This window comes from Rhipicephalus sanguineus, chromosome 8 (genome assembly GCF_013339695.2).
Source record: "Rhipicephalus sanguineus isolate Rsan-2018 chromosome 8, BIME_Rsan_1.4, whole genome shotgun sequence".
Taxonomy (NCBI): Eukaryota; Metazoa; Arthropoda; class Arachnida; order Ixodida; family Ixodidae; genus Rhipicephalus; species Rhipicephalus sanguineus.
This window is the reverse complement of record NC_051183.1, coordinates 12,234,366-12,256,606: the sequence shown is the minus strand read 5'-3', so window position 1 is coordinate 12,256,606 and position 22,241 is coordinate 12,234,366. Positions and strand designations below refer to the sequence as shown.

Sequence of the window (22,241 nt, the reverse complement as noted above, 5' to 3'; positions counted from 1 at the left end):
CACCAGGGTTTTGTGACACATTCTGGCTAGATGTCAATTCCTTTAAAGAATAAACACAAGCTTCTTCCAATTTGTCCTATTAGTCAAGCACAGTCATTCTTTTCGCAGCATCTTGCTGTTGATACCGTTGCCAATACGATATGTTAGGCATGTTTTGTTAGTTCAGTGCACCTTGTGGTTTCAGTGGTCTTAATATCTGCCAATATTCATTAAGGAGTGCTTTTAATTCATTTGAGAATCTGGTAATTCAAGACAGTTATTGTGTCCTGGCATGATTGTTGCAGTTAAACTTCCTGACCTTTACAGTGGAGTTATATAAGTGTGTGCATTTTACAATGTCCTATGTAAATGTCACATTTTTAAAAGATGTCGTTATGTATCACGTTACAGATTTAGCAATCTGTCAGCAACATGACACTTGAGTCTTGCAAGGCCCTTTGATGTGTTTTCAAAGGCAAAAAAATTATTATTAGTGACTGGACTGGCTCGTGCAGAAGCTAGAATGATTAATTGAAAATTTCATTCACGTATTTTCTTTTTCTGCAGGGAAATTGACATGAAAAGCAGCGAGATCATTCGCATGGACGGTAACAAGACATGTATTGAAAACCTGAAGGTTAGTGGTTGGCCATTCACCTCGTATAAGCATGGAAATTAGTTGTGGTCGATGACATTGTATGCAATTTTAAGCCTACCATAACTGTACTTTTTGCATGTTGATGTTGCCTTGCACCTTAGGGTCTCTTACTTGATATTCCTGCCTGCTGGCTACTATGTATTGACATGACTTGAATATTGTGAATGAATGTGTTGTAGAAATATTTTTTTTTTAATATGAATTCGCAGCACGTCATTTCATTTTGGTGTTTTTTATGGGTGTTGAGAAGAATGGTTTCAGCGATTCGTTGTATTAATTTCAGTACCCTTATTACCTTGTAATTATGTGCACTACCAAGCAAGGCAGCCTCTAAAATGCAGTTGCTGAATGATTCTTTAGATATTATTGAGTTTTCCGGTTTCTTTTTATTTTTTACAGCATTTCATTATAGTTATGCAGCCTAAAGTTTCCTTTGTCTTTTGTGTCCAAAATTCTGGACACCTAAAGTAAAAATGCAATCTTGTGTGTCTGCCCTTCCTGCTTAATTCTTTAGTTCACATTAATACAGTATGTTTAGGTTAACTAGCGTCATTGGTGCTTCAGGGGCAACTTCAGTTCATATTGTGAAGCTTTCCTCATGCTATTGATGACAATAACTCTCAAGAATTTGTAATCTTTATTACTACGTTCCTTGTGTTATAATGCTTGCATGTATTTTATCAAGTAACAGTACACTAGTTGATAGTAAACCTGAACGCATATGTTTCTGGCATCAGACATAGTGGTCTATGCATGCTACTAGTACTAGAGAAATCTTGTATTCTTGTCTCAGTACAGTCAATAACCTATTGTTTGAGTAATCAGTTTCTCAACCTTTACAACATAACATGTACTAGTATCAATTTGTAACATTTGTGCATAATTGCTCGTTTTCAGTTATCATTTAGAAATTGTATCTTAGTGCCTTTTGGATTCTTGTGTGCAGTCAGTAGAGTGGAATCTCGTCGATGCAATCTTCTCAAAAACTAGAAAATAAAACACATAATCCAAATATTGTATTATCAGAACCAAGCCCATAATGCATCAATGCAAGTGCATTCGCTTACAAACTCAATGACATATGTTTGTGTGGTGTTTTAAATCAGTGATGTTACAGAGAGGGTCTCCACTCTCTCTCAGTGGCTATTTCTGCATCGTGCTGCTGCATAATCTGCACAACTGCGAGTGCTTAACACATTTGTGAGTTGTTTGAACGTTATTTAAGCTAGCACGCTGGAATATAAAGCTACAGGATTTAGAAGTGCCAGGGGAAGCCCATTTTTGCGTTCATATTATCCCTTTTTGGGTGATGACGCAATCACATTAACTGTACGAAAATACATTGCTCGTATGGGACATTGCTGCAGAAATGAAAAAGCAATGTATTATACCAAGCAACATGTTATGGAGAATCGTATCGATGAGATTTCACCGTAGTACTTTTTTTTCCTTTCTTGTGCATCGCAACCACTTTATTTTCTGCACCGTACAGTTTCAGAGTCTAATCTCCTGCCCCAATATCATAGTGAGTACAGTGCTTCAAGCCTGTCAATCTGGTGTCGCTTCTTGTATTTTCACGTGGAGTTTGTGCCAGGCTGCATGTTTTTCTGTCTACACTTGTGTTGCATGGACGTCTTGTGGGGATTCTGTGTGCATGATTAATTCTTGCACAGCATTGTTTAATTAGCCAATCTTGGATGATTGCCGTAATATTTCGCAGAATACAAATTCTGCTTGTTCATTTGTGGATGTGATTTGTAAGCGTGAGAAAACGACGTTCGGGCATCATGCTTAGTTCTCACAGGGCAGCAAATCATTGTCACCAGTGCGTTCTTTCTAAAATGAAGTTATACATACTAATTTCTTATTAATTACCAAGAAACTTTGACCTGCATTCACTCATCTTCTCAGATTATCAGATTCAGTCCTCTTATATCAAGTGTTTTACAGCCCAACAGAGGGCATAATGCAATGTGATTTCCAAATAAAGATAGGCACATTAAAAAACTTGCACATAGAAATATTTTTAAATTAACATCAGGGAATTTTTAAATGATACATGAATATTTATCTCGGAATAAATGATTTCTGGTTGTGAGAAGTGCAAAAAATCGATGCGAACAGTTTTCCAGTTGTGTTGTTTTGTCGCTGCATTGAACTGCAGTGATATTCAGCAGCAGTGTAGCCATACTGCCTGCTCTTTTAATGGACAAGTTTAGAGCACTGTACAGTTAGTTAAAATGTGCTCTTTGTCTGTCGCATATAATATTACATTGGGGTTTCCAACAACATTGTCAGCTTCATAAACCTTTAAATAAAATATTCAGTCCAGCATAAAGTGCAGAGGGTTTCTAAGCGTTTTTATTTGACTAGAGCATTGAACAGTTTCACATCATGGATGGTTTAGGAATTGGAGGGCCTAGTAACGTATGAGCATTTAAATATTGCACCTATTATTTAAATTTTCCGGTTAATGGTATTCTAGTATTTTTTGCTTGTTATTGTTACTTATGTACATTCTGTATGTTATGAACCATTATCAAAATAGAGAGCACATCAGAGATCTCTTGTTCACCATTGTAAAAGAACTTGGAATTTGCGGTATCCACACAACTGCCTGCTGCATCGCAATATTCCCACACTGCATCACAATCTGTCCTTGCTGCACAAAGGTGCTTGTCAGTCAATGAAATCCCTGCAATAGCACCTTTTACTTGAGGGCGTTTTCCCGCAGTTGGCTGCAATGACAGATCGCACCGCACAACGCGCAAGCTCGGCATTGTGTCGGCACCCATTTGTGCAGTTATCTTTATCACCACTTCCGCAGGGGCATCGTGATAATGAGAGCAGCCTTGGGTTCAGTTCCACAGCGGCATATGTCTGATGCAGAGGCTTTACAGAAGTTTTCTTAAGGCATGTGTGTATTCACACTACGGGTAATAAAACTTTATAGCCCAGGGAGCTGGCCTCTCAAAACTTGTCTGAAGAAACGTGACTGGAGAGGCGTGAGCACGGGTGTCTGACTCATGCTGTCAGTGTCTAGAGATATGACATCTGTCGTCAAAATTTACGACCACGCAACGTCTTGGTCTTTTGTAAATAACTTGTGTGTGTTGTTTCTACTTTAAAGCCTGGCCCCAGCATCAGTCCAGAACTTTACAGCAAGTATTGTTGAGTCTAGTTAAGAATTCCTAAAGGAAAAAGCTCGAAAAGCTAGTTTTCTTGTTTTTTATTTTAATTCACTCTTTTTTTTTTCTAAACCATTATTGGGTAACCCATTTAAATAATCCACAAGGATGTATGCCATACACATATGTCTTTAGTTGAAGGCCTCATCTTACTGTTGTCGTGGCTACATAGGCCACCATGTACTCCTTGAATGTAAATGATTGGCACTCTATCTAGGCAAGCAATGTTTGTTATTATGAATATATTAATACCACACATCATTGAATGTGTGGCATTATTGTCGCCACATCATAGGACCTGAGGGCAGTGGGCTCATGTCATACTTGTTTTCATTCTGTTTAACGTAACCAGCATATTTAATGTAAACCAGTGTAATTTTGCTTAAATGACTAATGTTTTCTCATAAGCTTCATGTTCGCTATCTTCTGATGCCTGCAAAAGTGTGTGCTTTCTGGCTTCTTTATGTAAATCTATAGCGTATAGCCAATGTTTACTCACACTTTATTTACAAAATTTCACCAAATTGCTTGGGAGAGCTTCCTGAAAAATTGGTCCCCTGCGGATTTCACACTATAGGCACATATAACAACCCATCTTTCTATTTTTCAAATTTTAGTGCCAACAAATCATTACAACTTCTTGCGGTAGAGAACTTTTTTTATTTTGCCACTTGGCACATGCTTTAATACCATGGGCTGTTGTTTCAGAGCATCTTTGTTCTTAACTTTCACACCAGTGTGCACATCTGACTTCCTAAAGCTTCGACCGCAGGGTGGGTCACATGACCAGCCAATATTTATCAGCGGCCTTCTGTTCTGATCTCAGTTGCACAGTTCTTTCATGCACTCTATTCTAGATTTGCACACTTGCACTGACACTTAGTCAGTGCAAGATAAAACTCCTTTGCCTTCTCCTGTAATGTGGACGCATATTATCCTTCAGCTGCTCAAGCAACTTCTACGAGGAAAATAGAAAGAAAAGGAAACAAAAGTTCATGCATTATGCCTACACATTGAAAAAGGTCATTACTCTCCTGTCAGCTGTGTGTCATTGAAATTTCAGTGTAGTTTACAAGTTGGTTTCGTGATTTAATGTTATTTTTCTGCATCTTTTTCATGAAAAAGTAATAATATACAGGAAAATTAACAATTTTGTATAATGTGCTACCGATGCCCTGTATGCGACAAATTTTGCATGTGTGATTAGCAAGAAGCAACTTCTACCACTGAAATTTTCACTCATTCAGAACTTCAGATCAAGCAGGGAAACAAATGTAATAAACAAGACACTATACTAATTAGCCTATAATGATAGTATGTAATTTTCTTCACCCAGTAGCATCTGTATAATTGCTTTGTAATTCTTTTTGCTACTTTATACAGCCTTCATTGCCTTTGTTTCATTATTTACATTACTTAGGTACTTGTTCTTTCATGCTTAGCTAATAACATGGCACAAATTCGTTGGACACTTTTTTTTTTGCTAATTCCCTGTATCCTTCCCTTAGGCAATGCTTTTTTTTGGAGCTGGTGATGTAATTAGATAAGTAAATAAATGAATAAATATGTATTTTAGCTATTGTTGACTAACTAGAAAAAGCTGCTCTAGTGTATGTATATATATATATATATATCTGTAAAGAAAGATTAGTATGCCAATTCTTATGAACTAATTAAAGCAGTAATTTAATTTTCGTTGTTATTGAATAAATTATTGTTTGTTTTACTTCTCTTTGTTCAGTGGACATCTAAACACAGTGCAGGGTGACAAGTTAGTTTCTACACTGCATACGATTATACATACACAGTGCATACAACTGACTTTTTCATTATCGCTGCATTTGGTCATGCCTATGCGATTTGTTCTGTTGCTTTTGCAAAACGATGCAGTGTTCTCTGTGTCCCTGTTTGTCATCGCAAGTATGTCTGCGCTTTTTGTCATCTACGCCAGCACGTTGTGTGGGTATTAACTGTGCCTCTTTGTTCGTAGGTGTCTCCGCAGGGTGGAGCCGAAGAATTGGGCCGAGAGCGAATTAAGGAATTTACGTTTGACTATTCATACTGGTCTGTGCACCAAAGCGATGCGCACTTTGTAACACAGGAACAGGTAATATCTATAGTTTATCTTTGTTGATAGTGCAAGGTCCCTGGCTTGTTAATTATAGTTAGCAAGCATATGTGTGCTCGTGCAAATTTGTAGAGCTTTAGGACAGATAGTATGCAGTGTCACAATGGTTGTTTTTGTTACCATTTGAATATTATGTGGCCACTAAAAATATTTGGTGAGGAAAGATAAACATTTTTGGTACAAGTGGTTGTATATATGTGGGTGAAAGTTGCACATGAATGCCACAGCATGCAGTATTTATAAATGACTGTACGTGAGTGCAGTTTTTTTTTTTAAATTGAATTGGAGACCTGAATACTGAGGTTTAGCTGCTGTCCTTGCGGTGAATTAGTAAATCACTGCATTAGGTCTTGTTTGCAACTAAGTAAATCTTCGAAGCGTCAATTTAATGGGGAGGTTTTACTTATATGAGGTGCCAAGTTACTTATTGCATTTTGGCCTCAAGGGACCAAAGCATATTGATAGTTGCATTGTTTATGAATCGCGTGTCCACTTTTTTAAAGTTCTGATGAATTTCTCGATGCAGGTCTTTAATGACCTTGGCCAAGAGGTTGTGGACAATGCATTTGAAGGCTACAATGCGTGCATATTTGCCTACGGTCAAACTGGATCAGGAAAGACATTTACTATGATGGGCTCATCCGTGAGTTTGTTTACTGGAACTTGCTTACCCGTTCTTGCTTTGCCAATTCCTCAGGCCATCACTGTTGTTATGTACTTATGCTAGATATAAAGAACAGCATTTATGGGGTCAACCAAATCAAATGGCGCTTGGGCCAAATGTCAAGATTTTTAAACTTTGAATGTCACTGTGTTAAAGAGTTCTACTGAATGAAATTGCCGAAAGTTTCTATTTAGAAGCATCAAATAAACTCTGTAGAAGTTACTTTGTGATTACAATGGATATAAGCTGCTGAGATTTATAGATACATTTTTTTAAGACTTGAAAATCCTTCTGCCTGGAAGTCTGTCTGTGACATTTGTGGCTTCAAGAAGCTGATCATTTTTTGTGCACATCACAATGGCTCTTGTGTAATGACAAAGAAGTGGAAGGTATTCTTAATCAATTTAAAGGTGCCTGTTCTTTGTAGAATTTTGGATGTTTAACATTCAATAATTTAATAGCTGTACAGTAGAACCCCGCTGATACGTTTTTGAAGGGACCGTAGGAAATAAACGTAAGAGACAAGAAACGTAAGAGCCGAAAAACAGGAAAAACGGCAAAATATTTAGTGGTACAGAATTTTATTTCAATTCTTACGAGCAACACGAAAATTGGCGCGCTCAGCCGCGATCTAGTCGATGGATAGAAACGCGGAGCTTAGGACGGCCTTATCCACAGAAATGTAATCAACGTATGTGATTTTTTTAACACCAACAGCTGTAGGCATGAAAGAACTAAGCACACGCAATCACGACCGGCGCGGCGAGTCCGACCGCGAACCGCACGCACGACCATGCGAGCTCCAACCAGCTCGAACTCCTCCCGTTCTCCGACAAATAACGATGATGATGAGTCTACGCCAACGCGATGGCAGAAGTGAATGCCAATCTCGAAGGCCTTGCTTTCGCAAGCAATTACGTCATACACGCCATGTTTGTGCAATGCAAATCTCAGAGGCTATGCTTTTGTCAATAGTAAATGCCAATCTCGAAGGCCTTGCTTTCGCGAGCAGTTACGTCATAGACGCCATCTTTGCAATTTGAATCTCGAAGGCCATGCTTTTGTTTGCATCAATTGAAAGATTCTGTTGCTTGCGCCTCTCATGCGGCTAATATTACGGTCAAACGAGGCCAAGCTGCGTGAAAATGCACCATGGCCGCTCTCTTTGGTAGTCACTCGGTCGGCTCCAGGCGCACTTCGCGACGTATCATACCGGAACGGTCCGACAGTTACGACGTAACAGCGGGGTTCCCAATACATTGTATCCTATGGGAGCTATGCCGTGACCGGCGGAAAACGACGTAACAGCCGGGAAAACGCAGCAGTGAGGAACGTAACAGCGGGGTTCTACTGTATATGCACGTAGAGCTGCACTGACAGAATGCTTTCTTGTGAATGCTTTCTTGTTCTAGATTCTGCATTGCTGTTGTTGTACTGAATGCCAGATTATCACTTAAATTGAATTTCCAGTTGTTTGCTATCATTTGAAAGATCTTTAATTTTTCAGGACAATGAAGGGCTCATACCACGAATTTGCCAAGTAAGTGTGCATGCCATGTCATGTTCATTTCTCTGGCTATGGCAATTTCATTGTAACATTGCACAAGAAAACTTGCTAGTAATGAAGTAATAATTTAGTTTTAATAGCATTTTTTTAAGGGGTGTTGCAGTTCTTTTAATAAGTTCCTCCTAATGTCCAACTTTTCTTTTTCTCCTTTTTTTTTTGGCTGTGTTACAGCTTAGAACTTGTATAGCGTTTGATGTGATTATATGCATACGTGCATTTTTTTTTTCTTTCATGCTAGGCTATGTACACAAGAATGAAGCTGGGCCAAAATTCGGGCACTACATTTCGTACAGAGGTTAGGTAAGTACTAAATCTAAACGCTCTTACATTAACTTGCTCCAGATATGTAGGAAATGCATGTAAGCACAGGTTATTTTGTCACAACAGTTCACAACCATTTTTACAGTTTCAAAATGTTGGTGCATTGCTTCAGTATATTTCATCCATTCAGATCTTGAATTGTTTCAGATGGTAAGAACCACTCAAGTGAAAGAGCTCATTTCTGCAGTGTCACTCTGAATACCTCCATTGAATTTCATGGCATCATTGTACATATGCATGATTTTGCACAACAAGCTGCTCAAACAAAAACGATGTATGATTTCAACTTTTGTTTTTTTTGTTTTTTTTTTGCATCGCAGAACTTCAATTTCTGACACTTTTAAAGTAAAACTATATGTTAGTCTTTGTGTCATTTACTTAAAGAAAGCATAAATTAAATGCGATACCTTTTTGCTTTCTTTCTGTCATTTTTCATCCTTTCAGTTATCTTGAAATTTACAATGAAAAGGTCAAGGATCTGTTAAAGCGAGAAAGCACACAGCACAATCTCAGAGTTCGAGAGCATCCAAAGCTTGGCCCTTATGTACAAGGTGAGTTTTTAAAATCTGTTTTGCAGTATGTGTTGTCTTTAGCTACTTTTCATTATGTGGCATGCTCACATTAAGCACTTTTTCATTTTCTCTCTTCTTTTTCATTTTTCTTCTCGATTTCCTTTTTGCATATCTGATTCTGGTGCATGCAGCAGTCTTTTTTTGCTGTCTTAATCGTGCAACTGAACTAATTTTCAATGTTGTGTACAGGCTAGCTCCGTTTTGTAATTTACATGCGTAGTACCTTTTGTGAAACAGTATCTGTATCGTTACAGTTTTGTGAGCTTGAACATTAAAAAGTTATGGCATCTTCACGGTGCCAAGCCTAAGGAAGAGCGGAGCTGGGTGGGCTTTCTTTTTTCTTTCTTTTTCTCTTTCTTTTTTTTTCTGTTTCTTGTATCTCTTTTTTATGTCGGTTTCCTTATATTTCTTTCTCTATTTCTCTCTCTCTCTCTCTCTTTGTTTCTTTCTCGTACTTTGTTTCTCTCTATATTTCTCTTTCTGTGTTGCTCACTGTTTTTTCTGTCTCTTTTTTGTGTCTGTTTCTTTCTATCCCTTTCTCTCTCTGTCTGTCTTTCTCTGTCTTTCTATCTTTTTATGTGTTTATTCCTTTTATTTCTCTCTATTAGATGCGAAGTATCTTATGGCGGAGTTCAATCCAGTGGCGGTGGTGGTGTGCGGCGTGACCACCCTTACTGCGCATGCGCATACCCTTTCCACTTTCCTTCTCCACTTTCCCTCTCCCCTTCCCCTCTCCCCTTCCCCTCTCCACTTCCCCCCTCCCCTCCCCCTTTCCACTCTTCCTCTGAAACGCGGACTAGACATGCCGAAATTCTCTCCTGCGCAACACCGCGATGACCACCAGCGCATGCGCGTCCCCTCCCCCTCTCTCTCCTCTCCTACACTGCCCCCCTCTCGCACGACCGCCAACCGCGTTCCCCGCTCGCCCTGTGAGAATTAACGGCCAGGCTAGAGGGAAGACAAGACGCGCGTAGTGTTCCTCTTCGCGTTCCACGACGCGAGGTCGTTAGCATGCCCAAATAATGTCAACGGAACGCGATCGTGCAAGTGCTCCGGCTTCGCATCGCCTCATGGTCTCCTTTAGCGGGAGATGGTGTAATTTTTTTCTCTTTCTATCTCTCTCTCTTTCATGTGTCCGTTTCGGTTTAACGCTCGCACCTGCTGTACTTGGTAGTGGGGCTTGCCCAATTTCTGTGTCGCATACCCGCCCGAGGATGTTGGTTTGCGTTGGACAGATTACGGCTGGCTTAAAGAGCTCCGCTGTTAAAAGGAGGAGGATTCAATTTTTATTTTCTCACTAATCAAGGCTGGCAACTCATCTATGCTATAAAGCCTGCAGAAACACCAGATCTATTCAAGATACTAAGTTCTGAGGGTGATGCTTTTTGTCACAAAATATAGCTAAAATTTGTAGGCATTACTACAAATTACCAACCATGTCCTTCAGTGGGCTTGCAACAGTACCGGGCTTTGAACAGAAGTGATTGACAGGCTCTCATACCCATCTCGCGCTGTGTTGTTACATTCCTATCCCAAGCACATTTTCTCTATGCAATACAACTTAAGTGCTTCTTGAAAGGTAGTTGTTGTCCAGTGGGTATCGAGAGGGTACCATTGAAAACACAAGCGATCACTTTGTTTGATGCTCAGCTCTTATCAGAGCACCACAGTCTTGCGCGTATAGGTCAAGGTTGGGCTTGCTTGCATGAGACAGGGGAGTTGGACAGATTTCCGGCATGCCCTTTCCAGCTGACAAGGCAAGGATCGTTCCAAGAATAAGACGCAGCATTCCTTGGTGCCTAGCTCTTATCTTTAGTGGCCTTATCTTTCAGGCGTAGGTGTGTTTGAGTCAGCAACATCTTTTTTTTTTTTTCCATGTTATGCACGTCTCTCTCTGTCTCTGGTTTGGGGGATGTCGTTTCACGAAAGTACCAGTCGTCGTGTTGGAATGGCTGAGCACTTACCAAAATGTCACAATGTTTAGAAAATGTTTTTGAGCTTATATTCGTGTTATCTATGTAGTGTCAGTGAAGTAACTAGAGCAGTGACATGGCTTTTTTACAACTGTTAGACATGCTTGCAGTGATGGGCTTTTGCTGCACTTTGTTTTAAAAAAAGGACAACTAATAAAAATATGTTACTCAATATATTGGTAATAATGCATCCCTACATTTGCATTTTAAATACTATTCAAGTAGATCTTCTCAGATAGAATAATGTCTGCTTTAAACCTGTACGTTCATTTAAGTTAACGGTTTTCTCTTTCAGCTTTCTGCTGTGTACTAGTGACAAAAATATTTTTATTTGCTTTAAACATATAGTGTCTTGCCGTAATAAGACTGAAGTTCTGGGTTGAATTGTGCATAATGGGGGACTTTAAAGATACATTAATATGGTTAATATGGTGTAGCATAAATGTACTTATGCAGTTGCACATGATAGTAAAAAAAAAGTGACATTTGTAACATTTAAAGTTTTTATGAATCATATATGGTTTCCTGTTCCTTTAACCACCGAGGAGGTGTGAAGGCTGATTAATAAATTAAAGAAATATGGCAGTGATAGTTACGGTTGTTACAAACCCAAGGCACAGCTGACAAAACATATATCGTTTTTCTGTACATGTTCTCATCATTTAGCAACAGGCTAAATGCATGCAAGGTTGCAGTTACAAATGGTGCAACTGCATTACACTGCTGTGGGCAAATCTTTTGCCGGTACTCCACAGCTGCACATGGCATATCGCGTGCAATACCAGCGTTCTTGCGTAACAAATCTGAAAATATTCTTGCTGTTTAACTTCAGTTATTATAGTACTGGCCTCCTGCTACAACAACCAGCTTGTTATGGGCTGGGAATTATTCCTAGTGTTCCACCTGCTGCACCGAATACTTGTCTGTAGATAACACTTTAAAAAGCTTTGCCACCCTTATCGCAATACCGACAGCTGTCTGCTCTAGTTAACTTTTAATCGAATTTTCTTTTGTGTTTGCTTCTTTACAGACTTGTCGCGTCACCTTGTCATGGACTACTCCGATGTGGAGGAGCTCATGGCACGCGGAAATTCGCACAGGTGTGTTTCGTGACATGGCTCGCTAGGCTTAATTAAGCTTGACCTTGGGTGTCCCTGAATGTGTGATTTATTGCTCTTGTATTTCCTTGCTCTCACTAGGACGACTGCATCCACAGCCATGAATGATGTTAGCAGCCGGTCGCACGCTATTTTTACATTGAATTTTACTCAGGTACGGATTTTTCGTATGATTATTTTATGTGCAGAATGGCTTGTACATTGACGGACTGTGAAACTTCAGCTGTTTTCATTGTAGTATTCGAAGCACTTAAAGCAAAAATTATAAGTGACAGAAAACTGTAGCGAAGGAAAAAAGACCTTGCTTAGTGGGTGTTGAAGGCATATTTATCATCTTGTTAACAACCTTTTGCTTTTGTGAATTGTTTCGAATAGTGAAAGTAGAGTTGTTCTGAATAATCAAAACAACTGTTTTCGTTTTGAAACTTGATATCGTAATGCTTAAGGCACAGGTAATTGTTAGTGCACAGTGGCATATTTTCATGCGTTTCTTTATCTGCATAATTACTGGCTTTTTCAACATTTTCTAGGCAAAATTTATTCGTGACCTCCCTAGTGAAACAGTCAGCAAAGTGAACTTGGTGGACCTTGCAGGCAGGTAATAATTTTTCGATGTTGTGCACTTAGAGCATTTTCGTTTTTAAAATTATTGGGGTTTAACTTGTATAACAATGCAATTATTTTGTTTCACATTATTCAGTGAGCGAGCGGACTCCACCAAGGCTACTGGCCAGCGGCTAAAGGAAGGTGGCCACATCAACAAGTCCTTAGTCACCCTTGGAACTGTTATATCAGCACTAGGTGAGTAGAATTCAGGTACTAGGCTTTAAGCTAGCTAGTATTGTATTTGTTATTGATGCTGCTGTATTGCGGTTTTTATGTAACGCTTCAATATCAAATATGTAATTGCACACTTTATATATATATATATAAGTGTGCAATTACATATTTGATATTGAAGCGTTACATAAGAACCACAACACAGCAGCATCAATAACACACGCACACACACACGCACGTGCGCGCGCGCACACACACACACACAAACACACACACACACACACGGGGCATTCCACGCCAAAAATCAATTTCTCTAAAAAAATAGGATAAAATTAAACGCATATAGGCATTAGTTCTACAGTATTTTCCCAAAATAATTTGAGCGGCAAAAGTTTTTTGATCACGCGAATGCCATTTGAACTTCACAAAATGTTGGAAAACCAAGTATGAAAAAAAAAATTTCGGTATAAATCGACCATTCCAGGCATCCTTAAACACTTGCTTTTTTGCGTTTTTTGAGCATCGTGATTTCATTATAGGGCAGTCCCTTATAGCAGCTTTATATTTTTTACTCTTTAGCGCGTAGTTAAAGTTGAGTAAATTGTCGTGTTTTCAGGAATTTTTTTACAAAAAACGCTTAGCAAATGATGCGATGATAGTGTCGGTCCCAAGCACTACGTCGCGGCGTTTGTTCAGAACTCAAGGTAAGCTGGTTCCACTGGGAGCTCGAGCCACTCTTCAGGCATCTAGTAAAGGAGGCAATGGACTGACATTTTCTAGATTGTGTGTTGTAGCATGCTGGTTCAATTTTGTTTCTGACATGTTACTGTTTCTTATTGTTTTTATATGTTGATGTCTACCCTGCTTGCACCTTGAGTCTGTCTGTAGTTTGTACTAATAAATATAATTAAAAAATTTCATCCTAAATACATAGCTCATCATGTCCCTTCCCCTCTTAATTTAATTGATTTAATTGCAACTCATAATTGATGAAGCAGGTGGAGTAAGTGCCCCTTTTTTCAGTACGCCCGCAACGTCTTAATGTTATCACAGTTTTGTACTGGAAAACACTTCTTAATGTAGTACATTGGTGGTTCTATTGTTTTAATGGCATTTTGGGGGTTTCCATTTCCAGCCGAGCTGTCAACCAGTAACAGCCGGAAGCGCGTTTTCATTCCCTACCGGGATTCTGTCTTGACATGGCTCTTGAGAGACAGCCTGGGCGGGAACTCCAAGACAATCATGATTGCCAGTGAGTATTGCTAAAGGAAAACCTTGCTAAATACTTTAAAGGTAAAAGTGTGTACAAACAAAAAACAATTTGCCAGTCTTTCTCATGATCATCAGAAACAACTCACATGGAGCTGAACCATCTTGCATTTTTTTCCTGGAATCCATGACTGTTTGCTTAAGTTAGCATATGTTTCTCTTCTTGGAAGTTAAAATTTAATAGGCATGGTGTTGTACTGATTATAATCTCTTGACTAACCCTGAAAAGCACTTTATTGTGTGGCCATTTCCGATTCCACTGGCTTTTGGTAGCTGTAATGCTCGGTGCAAGCACAAGCTTCATTCATTCAAAATTAGTCTAATTTATAAATGGGCCTAACAATGGTTACAAGAGTTATGAATATGCACAGGCAAAGATGAATAATGTCATTTGTAATTAGGCAGACAAAATGCTATTCCAGATGATGGGGACATCTTTTGCTTCGTTGAATATAGGATACTTGTGAAGTGTTGCACTAAAGAGCTTTTCTAGTTTATACATTTATTTTATACAGTAGAACCCCGCTGTTACGTTCCTCACTGCTGCGTTTTCCCGGCTGTTACGTCGTTTTCCGCCGGTCCCGGCATAGCTCCCATAGGATACAATGTATTGGGAACCCCGCTGTTACGTCGTAACTGTCGGACCGTTCCCGTATGATACGTCGCGAAGTGCGCCCGGAGCCGACCGAGTGACTACCAAAGAGAGCGGCCATGGTGCATTTTCACGCAGCTTGGCCTCGTTTGACCGTAATATTAGCAGCATGAGAGGCGCGAGCAACAGAATCTTTCAATTGATGCAAACAAAAGCATGGCCTTCGAGATTCAAATTGAAAAGATGGCGTCTATGACGTAACTGCTCGCGAAAGCAAGGCCTTCGAGATTGGCATTTACTATTGACAAAAGCACAGCCTCTGAGATTTGCATTGCACAAACATGGCGTGTATGACGTAATTGCTTGCGAAAGCAAGGCCTTCGAGATTGGCACTCATTTCTGCCATCGCGTTGGCGTAGACTCATCATCATCGTTATTTGTCGGAGAACGGGAGGAGTTCGAGCTGGTTGGAGCTCGCATGGTCGTGCGTGCGGTTCGCGGTCGGACTCGCCGCGCCGGTCGTGATTGCATGTGCTTAGTTCTTTCATGCCTACAGCTGTTGGTGTTAAAAAAATCACATACGTTGATTACATTTCTGTGGATAAGGCCGTCCTAAGCTCCGCGTTTCTATCCATCGACTAGATCGCGGCTGAGCGCGCCAATTTTCTTGCTGCTCGTAAGAATTGAAATAAAATTCTGTACCACTAAATATTTTGCCATTTTTCCTGTTTTTCGGCTCTTACGTTTCCCGTCTCTTACGTTTATTTCCTACGGTCCCTTCAAAAACGTATCAGCGGGGTTCTACTGTATACTTAACATTTCTGCTGTTCGTTTCATCATGACTATAGAATCTGGCAGGTATATTTTTTTTACATATTGAAAATAAAAGAAGCACTTAAATGTTTTCATATATCCCATTGCAGGAAAGTGCATTGACAAGTTTTCATTGCATACGCCCTTGTAGACGAAGCTGCAAAACACCTTTTCTCTGCGTTTCATGTTCCAGAATTTGTGTCATGTGGTGTGTGTGTGAAAACATGGTACTCATTGAGAATTTGTGTCGCATGCAGCCATCTCTCCTGCGGAATGCAACTATGGTGAGACGCTGAGCACCTTGCGCTATGCAAACCGTGCCAAGAATATTATCAACAAGCCGACTATCAACGAGGTCAGTTCACACTTAATGTAGACTTCTGTAAATTTGGAGTACAAATTACATTTTGTGCTACTAGACTCAAAAATTTGAGTTGTAGAATAGTGTTAACTTTTTTCAGAGATACAAGAGGAAAAAACACCTGTTAGTCTTGAGGGAGGCAAAAGCTTATTAGCTGTATGAATGTATGATGGTGAACAGTATATTGCTTTTTTTTTTTACCAGTCGTACTCTATTGAAGCTTTATATTTCATGTCGCATAAGAAACCAGGAAATATTTTATATTTGACCCGACATGCAGAGGTTGTGTCTTTGAACATTCGTATTTGATTCAATTAGGAAGTTTCATCGTTTCAGTACCCCTGCCTATTCTAATTTCTCGCATATAACCCACACGACATATACAGAAAATTCGAGGCTAAGGTTGATGTGCATGTTATACACAAATTTCTGTGCAGATGTAGGCTCCACAACACTATCTTATGGTAATGCAAGGAAGGTGGCTTCACAGCAATAAGCGAACATTATTTTTCCACGATTTGTAGTTGTAGGTACGGGTTACATGCACAAGGTTATACGCAAGAAATTACAGTATTTTATATTGCAAAGGGGTTACTGTGAAGTAATATAAAACAAGTAGAAATTTGTAGGAATGTAGGAATAATGTAAAACATGTAGGCTTACAATAGCTGTGCATTAGGTGTTACTGTCAAACTTGGTTATAATAGTCAGATTTAACATGAGTGCCTTCGTTTATGTGATATTCATTATGAGCATGCAAGTATTGCACCCCTGTGTGAGTGCAAAACATATAGTGTCTGCTTCACTATGTATGTGTTCTTCATATCGAGGCCCAGCTGTTCTTGTAAGGATAAATTTCTATTTTCAATGTTGCACACACATTAAAGGACATCATCAGCATCTGTCATCGCACTTTTTTTTTTTCTCAGGACCCGAATGTCAAACTCATCAAGGAACTTCGCGAGGAGATTGCCAGGCTACGATCAAGGGTTGGAGGTGATGACGTAGGTGTCGAATGCTCTACCTCAATCAGACAATCACGACATAGTGCGTGCATGGAATATAACCTGTTGAAATTGGCTGTCCTTGTGATTTCAGAGTAGCACACAAGTCATGGAGAAGCTCCAGGAGAATGAAGCAAGGGTAAGCGTTTATACTATTTTATTTAGGGGAGTAGAAATAGTGTAAGCGTTGTGTTCTCCAACTTTCGTTTCCATTTCGCCTTTCAGGTGAAGTTCCTCACGGAGGAATGGACAGAGAAATGGAAGGAGACTCACAAAATTTTAAAGGTAAGCTGCAGTTATGATAGTACCTCTAGGCTCAAAACAACAATAACTTTAGGCCGTCGGCGACTTGTAGGGCTTTTGCTTGAGGGTCCATCACTGTTGCAATGTGTTTGTTGTTTAGACATGACAATTTTATTAAGGCAAAAGCCTTAGATGCCTCTTCAAACACAAAAATTGACCGTTGGTGTTGACCGTCGTCCTGCAGTGTCATCAACATGAGTGGTGCAAAAAATTATCGTCATGTGATGACATCACCATATGACGTCATGGCATCAGAGATTGCCACAATTTGTAACGTCACCATAATGTCATCATAACGTCACATAACATGTCACACGACATGTCACATGATGACATCATCCCATGACATCATCGCTTGGTCAAAGGTGGGCTGATCGCAGAAGCATTGCAAAATCAAGTGAGGTGCGGGAAGCTTGCAATGCCCCCAATCCTGGAGGCACTGCAAAACCACATTAGGGGCAGAAATATTTTGGAGAGGGGCAGGGGAGGGTCATACATCGACAGAGGAGAAAAAGATGGCTTTCGCCTTCTAGTCGTGTTAGGCTAATGCACAAGGGACACTGTGAACTTTGGTGTCTTGTGAAACTGAATATAATACGCTTCTTTTATAGGAGCAAAAGACCCTGGGCCTGCGGATGTCCGGCCAAGGTGTCGTCCTCGACTCCGAGCGGCCCCACCTGATTGGCCTGGGAGATGACATTCTGAGCACGGGGGTTGTGCTATACCACTTGAAGGTGCGGGCGCCACATAATAAGTTTGTGAACTTTATGTAACACAGCGGAGCAGTTCTAAGTAAATGACGTGTCATCTTGTGTTTCTACAGGATGGAAAGACCTTCATTGGCACTGAGAATGCGAACACCAAGCAAGATATTGGTGAGAACTGTTGTTTTTAGTAAATTCATACGCTTTATGGGGTCAAGAGCTTTACCATGTTTTGTTTTTTTGTGCTGGTGGCAGCACTCTAAAGGAATTGTACATTATTTTAGCTGTCTAGTTCAGACGCTTGTTAAATATTAACGCGATAGCGTTAAAGAGCTCGTATCGCAGAAATTCCGCCGTCGGCGTCGGGGCCGTTGGTTGTGAGCGAAAAATCATCATCTTGTCCGTGAGCGAAAAATGGAAACAGCTGCAAATAAAATAAATAATAAAAATGTTGGGCCCGAGTGAGAATCGAACCCAGGCCGTCTGCGTGGCAAGCAGGTGCTCTACCACACAGCCACGCCTCTGCTTGGAGCTGCACTGAAAGTAACTTTCATGCTTCCCAAAAATACGCGTCCTGTATACGGGTGTCACAGTACGAGATGTAATATCGCAGTAATATTGCGTGGTACAAGCGTACATTGCCATCGGGCGTCACACCATGTCAGTATCATAACGACTTCGTGGTTTAAAGAGAGCCACCCATTACAAAAGGCACACACATTACTGCGCGTATTCCCTTAGGGCATCGCAACTTCGAAAAAGTTTCTCGCGCATAATTGCTCCTGGTTTAAAGCATGCTACCCATTACATAAGGCACACACCTTAGTGCGCGCATTCTGTTAAACACTCGTAGTGTTCGAACTCCGCACTAGGAACAGAATATCGCTATCGCGTTCAACTCTTAAAGGCGAAGCTTAGGCGTCCCCCAATTTTTGCTTTGCTTTTGCACTCAGCTGTATAGTGTAGCCTGAAGCTTCACTGGAGTATTAAATTCATAGATGGTCCCACAAGGCTGAGTTTGAGACAAATTATTTGAGGCATAGGTCTGCTGGCTTCTTCTTAATCGGCGACTTCAGTTTTTGTTTTCGCTGGAACAACATTTGTGGAACCCTTTTTCTTAACTTTGTCGCCAGTTACTGCAAGTACTTCATGTTTGATCTCGATTCAGCCTAAGATCGGGGTCATTCATGATCTCGAATCTTGATCGCTCTGTCCTTTTGGTCATGCCACAGTCCTGTCTGGTGCTGGAATCCAAGACGAGCATTGCTCCATAGAGCTGGTTGATGGTGGTGCCACACTCTACCCGAACCAGAACTCAGAGTGCTGCATCAACACAATGCCTGTGGACAAGCCAACCAGGCTCACCCAAGGTTTGTAAAAACACATTCTGACAGCTTTTTCTTTTTTTCCTCAATGCAAAACGTTTTTGTATGGTTATTCTTTATAGCTGATGATAGCAATCAATGGAGTTTTCTGCCACAGATGCTCTATGGCTTTAGTGTGCCAGCTCAGGTTAATGACAATAAAAAGAGGTTATCCAGGCCAGAGATGAAACATAGAACACTAGTGCAAAAAATTGCATAAAAAATTAGTTAAATGCAGTATACTTAAAAAGCACTGTATGAAAAATTAAATCAATGCAATCATGATAGTGGCAAAGTAGCATGCTCTGGCCTTTGTCTGTGTAATGACGGTAAGGCTGTTTCAAGCAAGATGTTTAAAACTGTTGTGGTCACTCTTCTATCTATATAACAGGACTGCTGTTTAGCTTTATGAATTACTGTTCATGTAGCATGCATCAAGGTATTTCATTAATTACATAAGCTTTCCAGAGGTCAGCTTTGTAGAGGTTAGTGGTAATGATGCGTGTCATGCGATAGGCCTTGTGCGTCATTCTTACTGCCTGAATTATCTGTGTTGTGGCGATGTTATCGTTATGTATGCATGCACATTAGCTTTTTATCTGAGAGGACATCCTTCTGTGACAGAGGAAATAGGTGGTGCCCTATGGACAGCATTGTAGGTGCTGTGTGTATATCCATCTATGATGAGTGAAGGATCTTGTGCCCTCTTGGTGTAATGGTGGAAGATGCAGTCACGGTTTTTCAATCATACCAGTTGTGAAACTTCGTTCTGAAATCTGGGCATGTTCATGGAAAACACACTGCATCGCCACGATCGCTTCAGTCTTCACTGTCATTGCACAAGTTGCCGCGGCAAGACTGAGAATAAGTACTTTCAAGGAAGGTCGGAGAGTTGTATGGCTGCAGTATCATCTGTGAAACGTGAGCCGCTAATGCAAACACACTGCTCGCTTCAACAACGCTGCATCACTTGTAGGCTTGTGCAGCACAATACACAAAAATGCCATTTATTAAGGCGAAAGCCTTAGATGCCTCATCAAACGCGAAATTTGACCATTGGCGTCCCACATCAGTGGCGTCTCACATCCCGCAGTGTCAGGGACGAGTGATGCAAAAAATCATCATCACGTGATGACGTCATTGTGACGTTATGTGGTGACGTCATCACGTGACATCGTAGCTCGGTCAAAGGTGGGCCAATCACGGAGGCACTGCAAAACCACCCTAGGTGCACGAAGCTTTCATAACGGGGCAGGGTAGGATCAATACATCGACTCCGAAAAAAAGGAAGATGGCTTTCGCCTTCGAGTCGTCTTAGGTGAATGCATAAGGGACCCTGCGAGTTTTAGTGCACAGGTGGCACTACAGCTGGCAGACCTCTGCGGTTTTTGCCAATGACGTGTCTGGATTTTGATACACGCAGCCTATGGGAATTTTGGCAGCTCATGTGGTTGAAGAACTCTGGATGCATTGTGTACATCCATTCAGGACTGAAGTAGGTGGCACCCCCTGGATACAGTGGGGTGGGGGGGGATGCATTAGGCACATTCATCCATAATGGGGGGAAGTGGATTGTGCCCCCTGGACACTGAGGGGGGGAGGGCACAGTGTGTACATCCATCGGCGCTGGAGAAGCAGGTTGCGTCCTGTTGACGGGGTGGTGGAGGACACAGTGTGTAGTGTGCCACAGGAATGAGCGGTTGTCAGGATTGTAGGCCTAATAAACGTCGCATGTTTTTCAGGCTGTGTCGTTCTGCTAGGAACGACAAATGTGTTCCGATACAATGACCCTGCCGAGGTGCACAAGCTTAGAAAGGAGAAGGAAAGGAGGGTAAGTCATGTGACCTGCACTTGCCAGCATTGCTCTGTCATTCTTTATCTTGTTGCTATAACAGTAACAAAAATTAGTCTTAGTGCCTTTCCTTTTTCTTTTTCCTGTAACCTTTGCGTATGCCTGACAACCTAATGTTTATGCAAAAATGTCAGCATTCCTTTCTGAACATCTTGGAGCCTCTTTATGGCTGTATAATGTTCAACACTGCCTGATAATTTGTGGCTTGCTTGGCATGCCATAATTATATGACAAGCATGCACTTAAATATATTGGGCAGTTATAACAACTATCGCATTGCAATCAATAAGATTTCAGTCGGTGGCTTTTAGTCAAATTAATTTTAATGCAGCTGGTAATACCAAGTTAATACTGCAAAGGGGGAGGGAGAAGGGGAGGGACAAACATGGAAATGGGTTTTCCTTTCCACACAGATACACCCTTGAGATCCACAAATTATGTTGCGCATGGCTTAAATTTCAGTTCATCACTGTACTATCACATCCATTGAATGCTAGTCCAAGTGATAGGTCTGTATTCTTCAACTAATCATCATTTGTAGCATTGCTTATTGATAAACACATATTGATTGCTGGTTAGTCGCCACTTCACTTTGGAAGCGCTGCTATTCCTTGCCATGTCATGCCTGTTTTGATGCAGTCTACAGAGAAGAAACATTGTCGTTAACTCAGTGATTTGCATTTTTTTTTCCAGTCGCTTATGAACCTTTCCCACTTGTCTTTTCTGAGCCGATCGGCAGGTGACATGTCGAAGTCCACGGAGAGCATCTGTGGAAATGGGTGCGTGATCATACTTCCTTGTATTTGTAATTCTTTTTGAGGGTTCTTTCAAAACTTTGCATGAAAGGCCTGGAATGTGTCTTACTTATAATTTTTTTTTTCCAACAAAATGTTTTTGAATACACCTTGCAACAAATTTCTGCAGCTGTCATTGCCTTGCGACTGCAGCAATGATTTCAGTACATTTTCGCATTCACACTAGTCCCTCTACAGAGCTCTGAAATATGAAGTGTGCCAAAAGCAACCAGCAGT

General features: G+C 40.6%; 1 protein-coding gene across 3 annotated transcripts in view; it reads left to right on the top strand.

The window, feature by feature from the left end:
- LOC119401391 (kinesin-like protein KIF16B) overlaps positions 1-22,241 on the top strand; it is a 61,640-nt gene that overhangs the window by 3,997 nt on the left and 35,402 nt on the right. For 2 of the 3 annotated variants that reach the window (XM_037668147.2, XM_037668145.2), the window contains exons 2-22: positions 547-616; positions 2,130-2,162; positions 5,816-5,932; positions 6,480-6,596; positions 8,125-8,157; positions 8,423-8,484; positions 8,950-9,056; positions 12,081-12,150; positions 12,250-12,322; positions 12,699-12,766; positions 12,869-12,969; positions 14,084-14,200; positions 15,880-15,977; positions 16,913-16,987; positions 17,082-17,126; positions 17,213-17,272; positions 17,902-18,024; positions 18,114-18,165; positions 19,227-19,364; positions 21,101-21,189; positions 21,904-21,989. In XM_037668147.2, coding sequence (XP_037524075.1) covers positions 547-616; positions 2,130-2,162; positions 5,816-5,932; positions 6,480-6,596; positions 8,125-8,157; positions 8,423-8,484; positions 8,950-9,056; positions 12,081-12,150; positions 12,250-12,322; positions 12,699-12,766; positions 12,869-12,969; positions 14,084-14,200; positions 15,880-15,977; positions 16,913-16,987; positions 17,082-17,126; positions 17,213-17,272; positions 17,902-18,024; positions 18,114-18,165; positions 19,227-19,364; positions 21,101-21,189; positions 21,904-21,989 — 1,734 coding nt within the window. The remainder of the gene's footprint in view (positions 1-546; positions 617-2,129; positions 2,163-5,815; positions 5,933-6,479; positions 6,597-8,124; positions 8,158-8,422; positions 8,485-8,949; positions 9,057-12,080; positions 12,151-12,249; positions 12,323-12,698; positions 12,767-12,868; positions 12,970-14,083; positions 14,201-15,879; positions 15,978-16,912; positions 16,988-17,081; positions 17,127-17,212; positions 17,273-17,901; positions 18,025-18,113; positions 18,166-19,226; positions 19,365-21,100; positions 21,190-21,903; positions 21,990-22,241) is intronic. The other variant, XM_037668146.2, reaches the window with a different exon arrangement.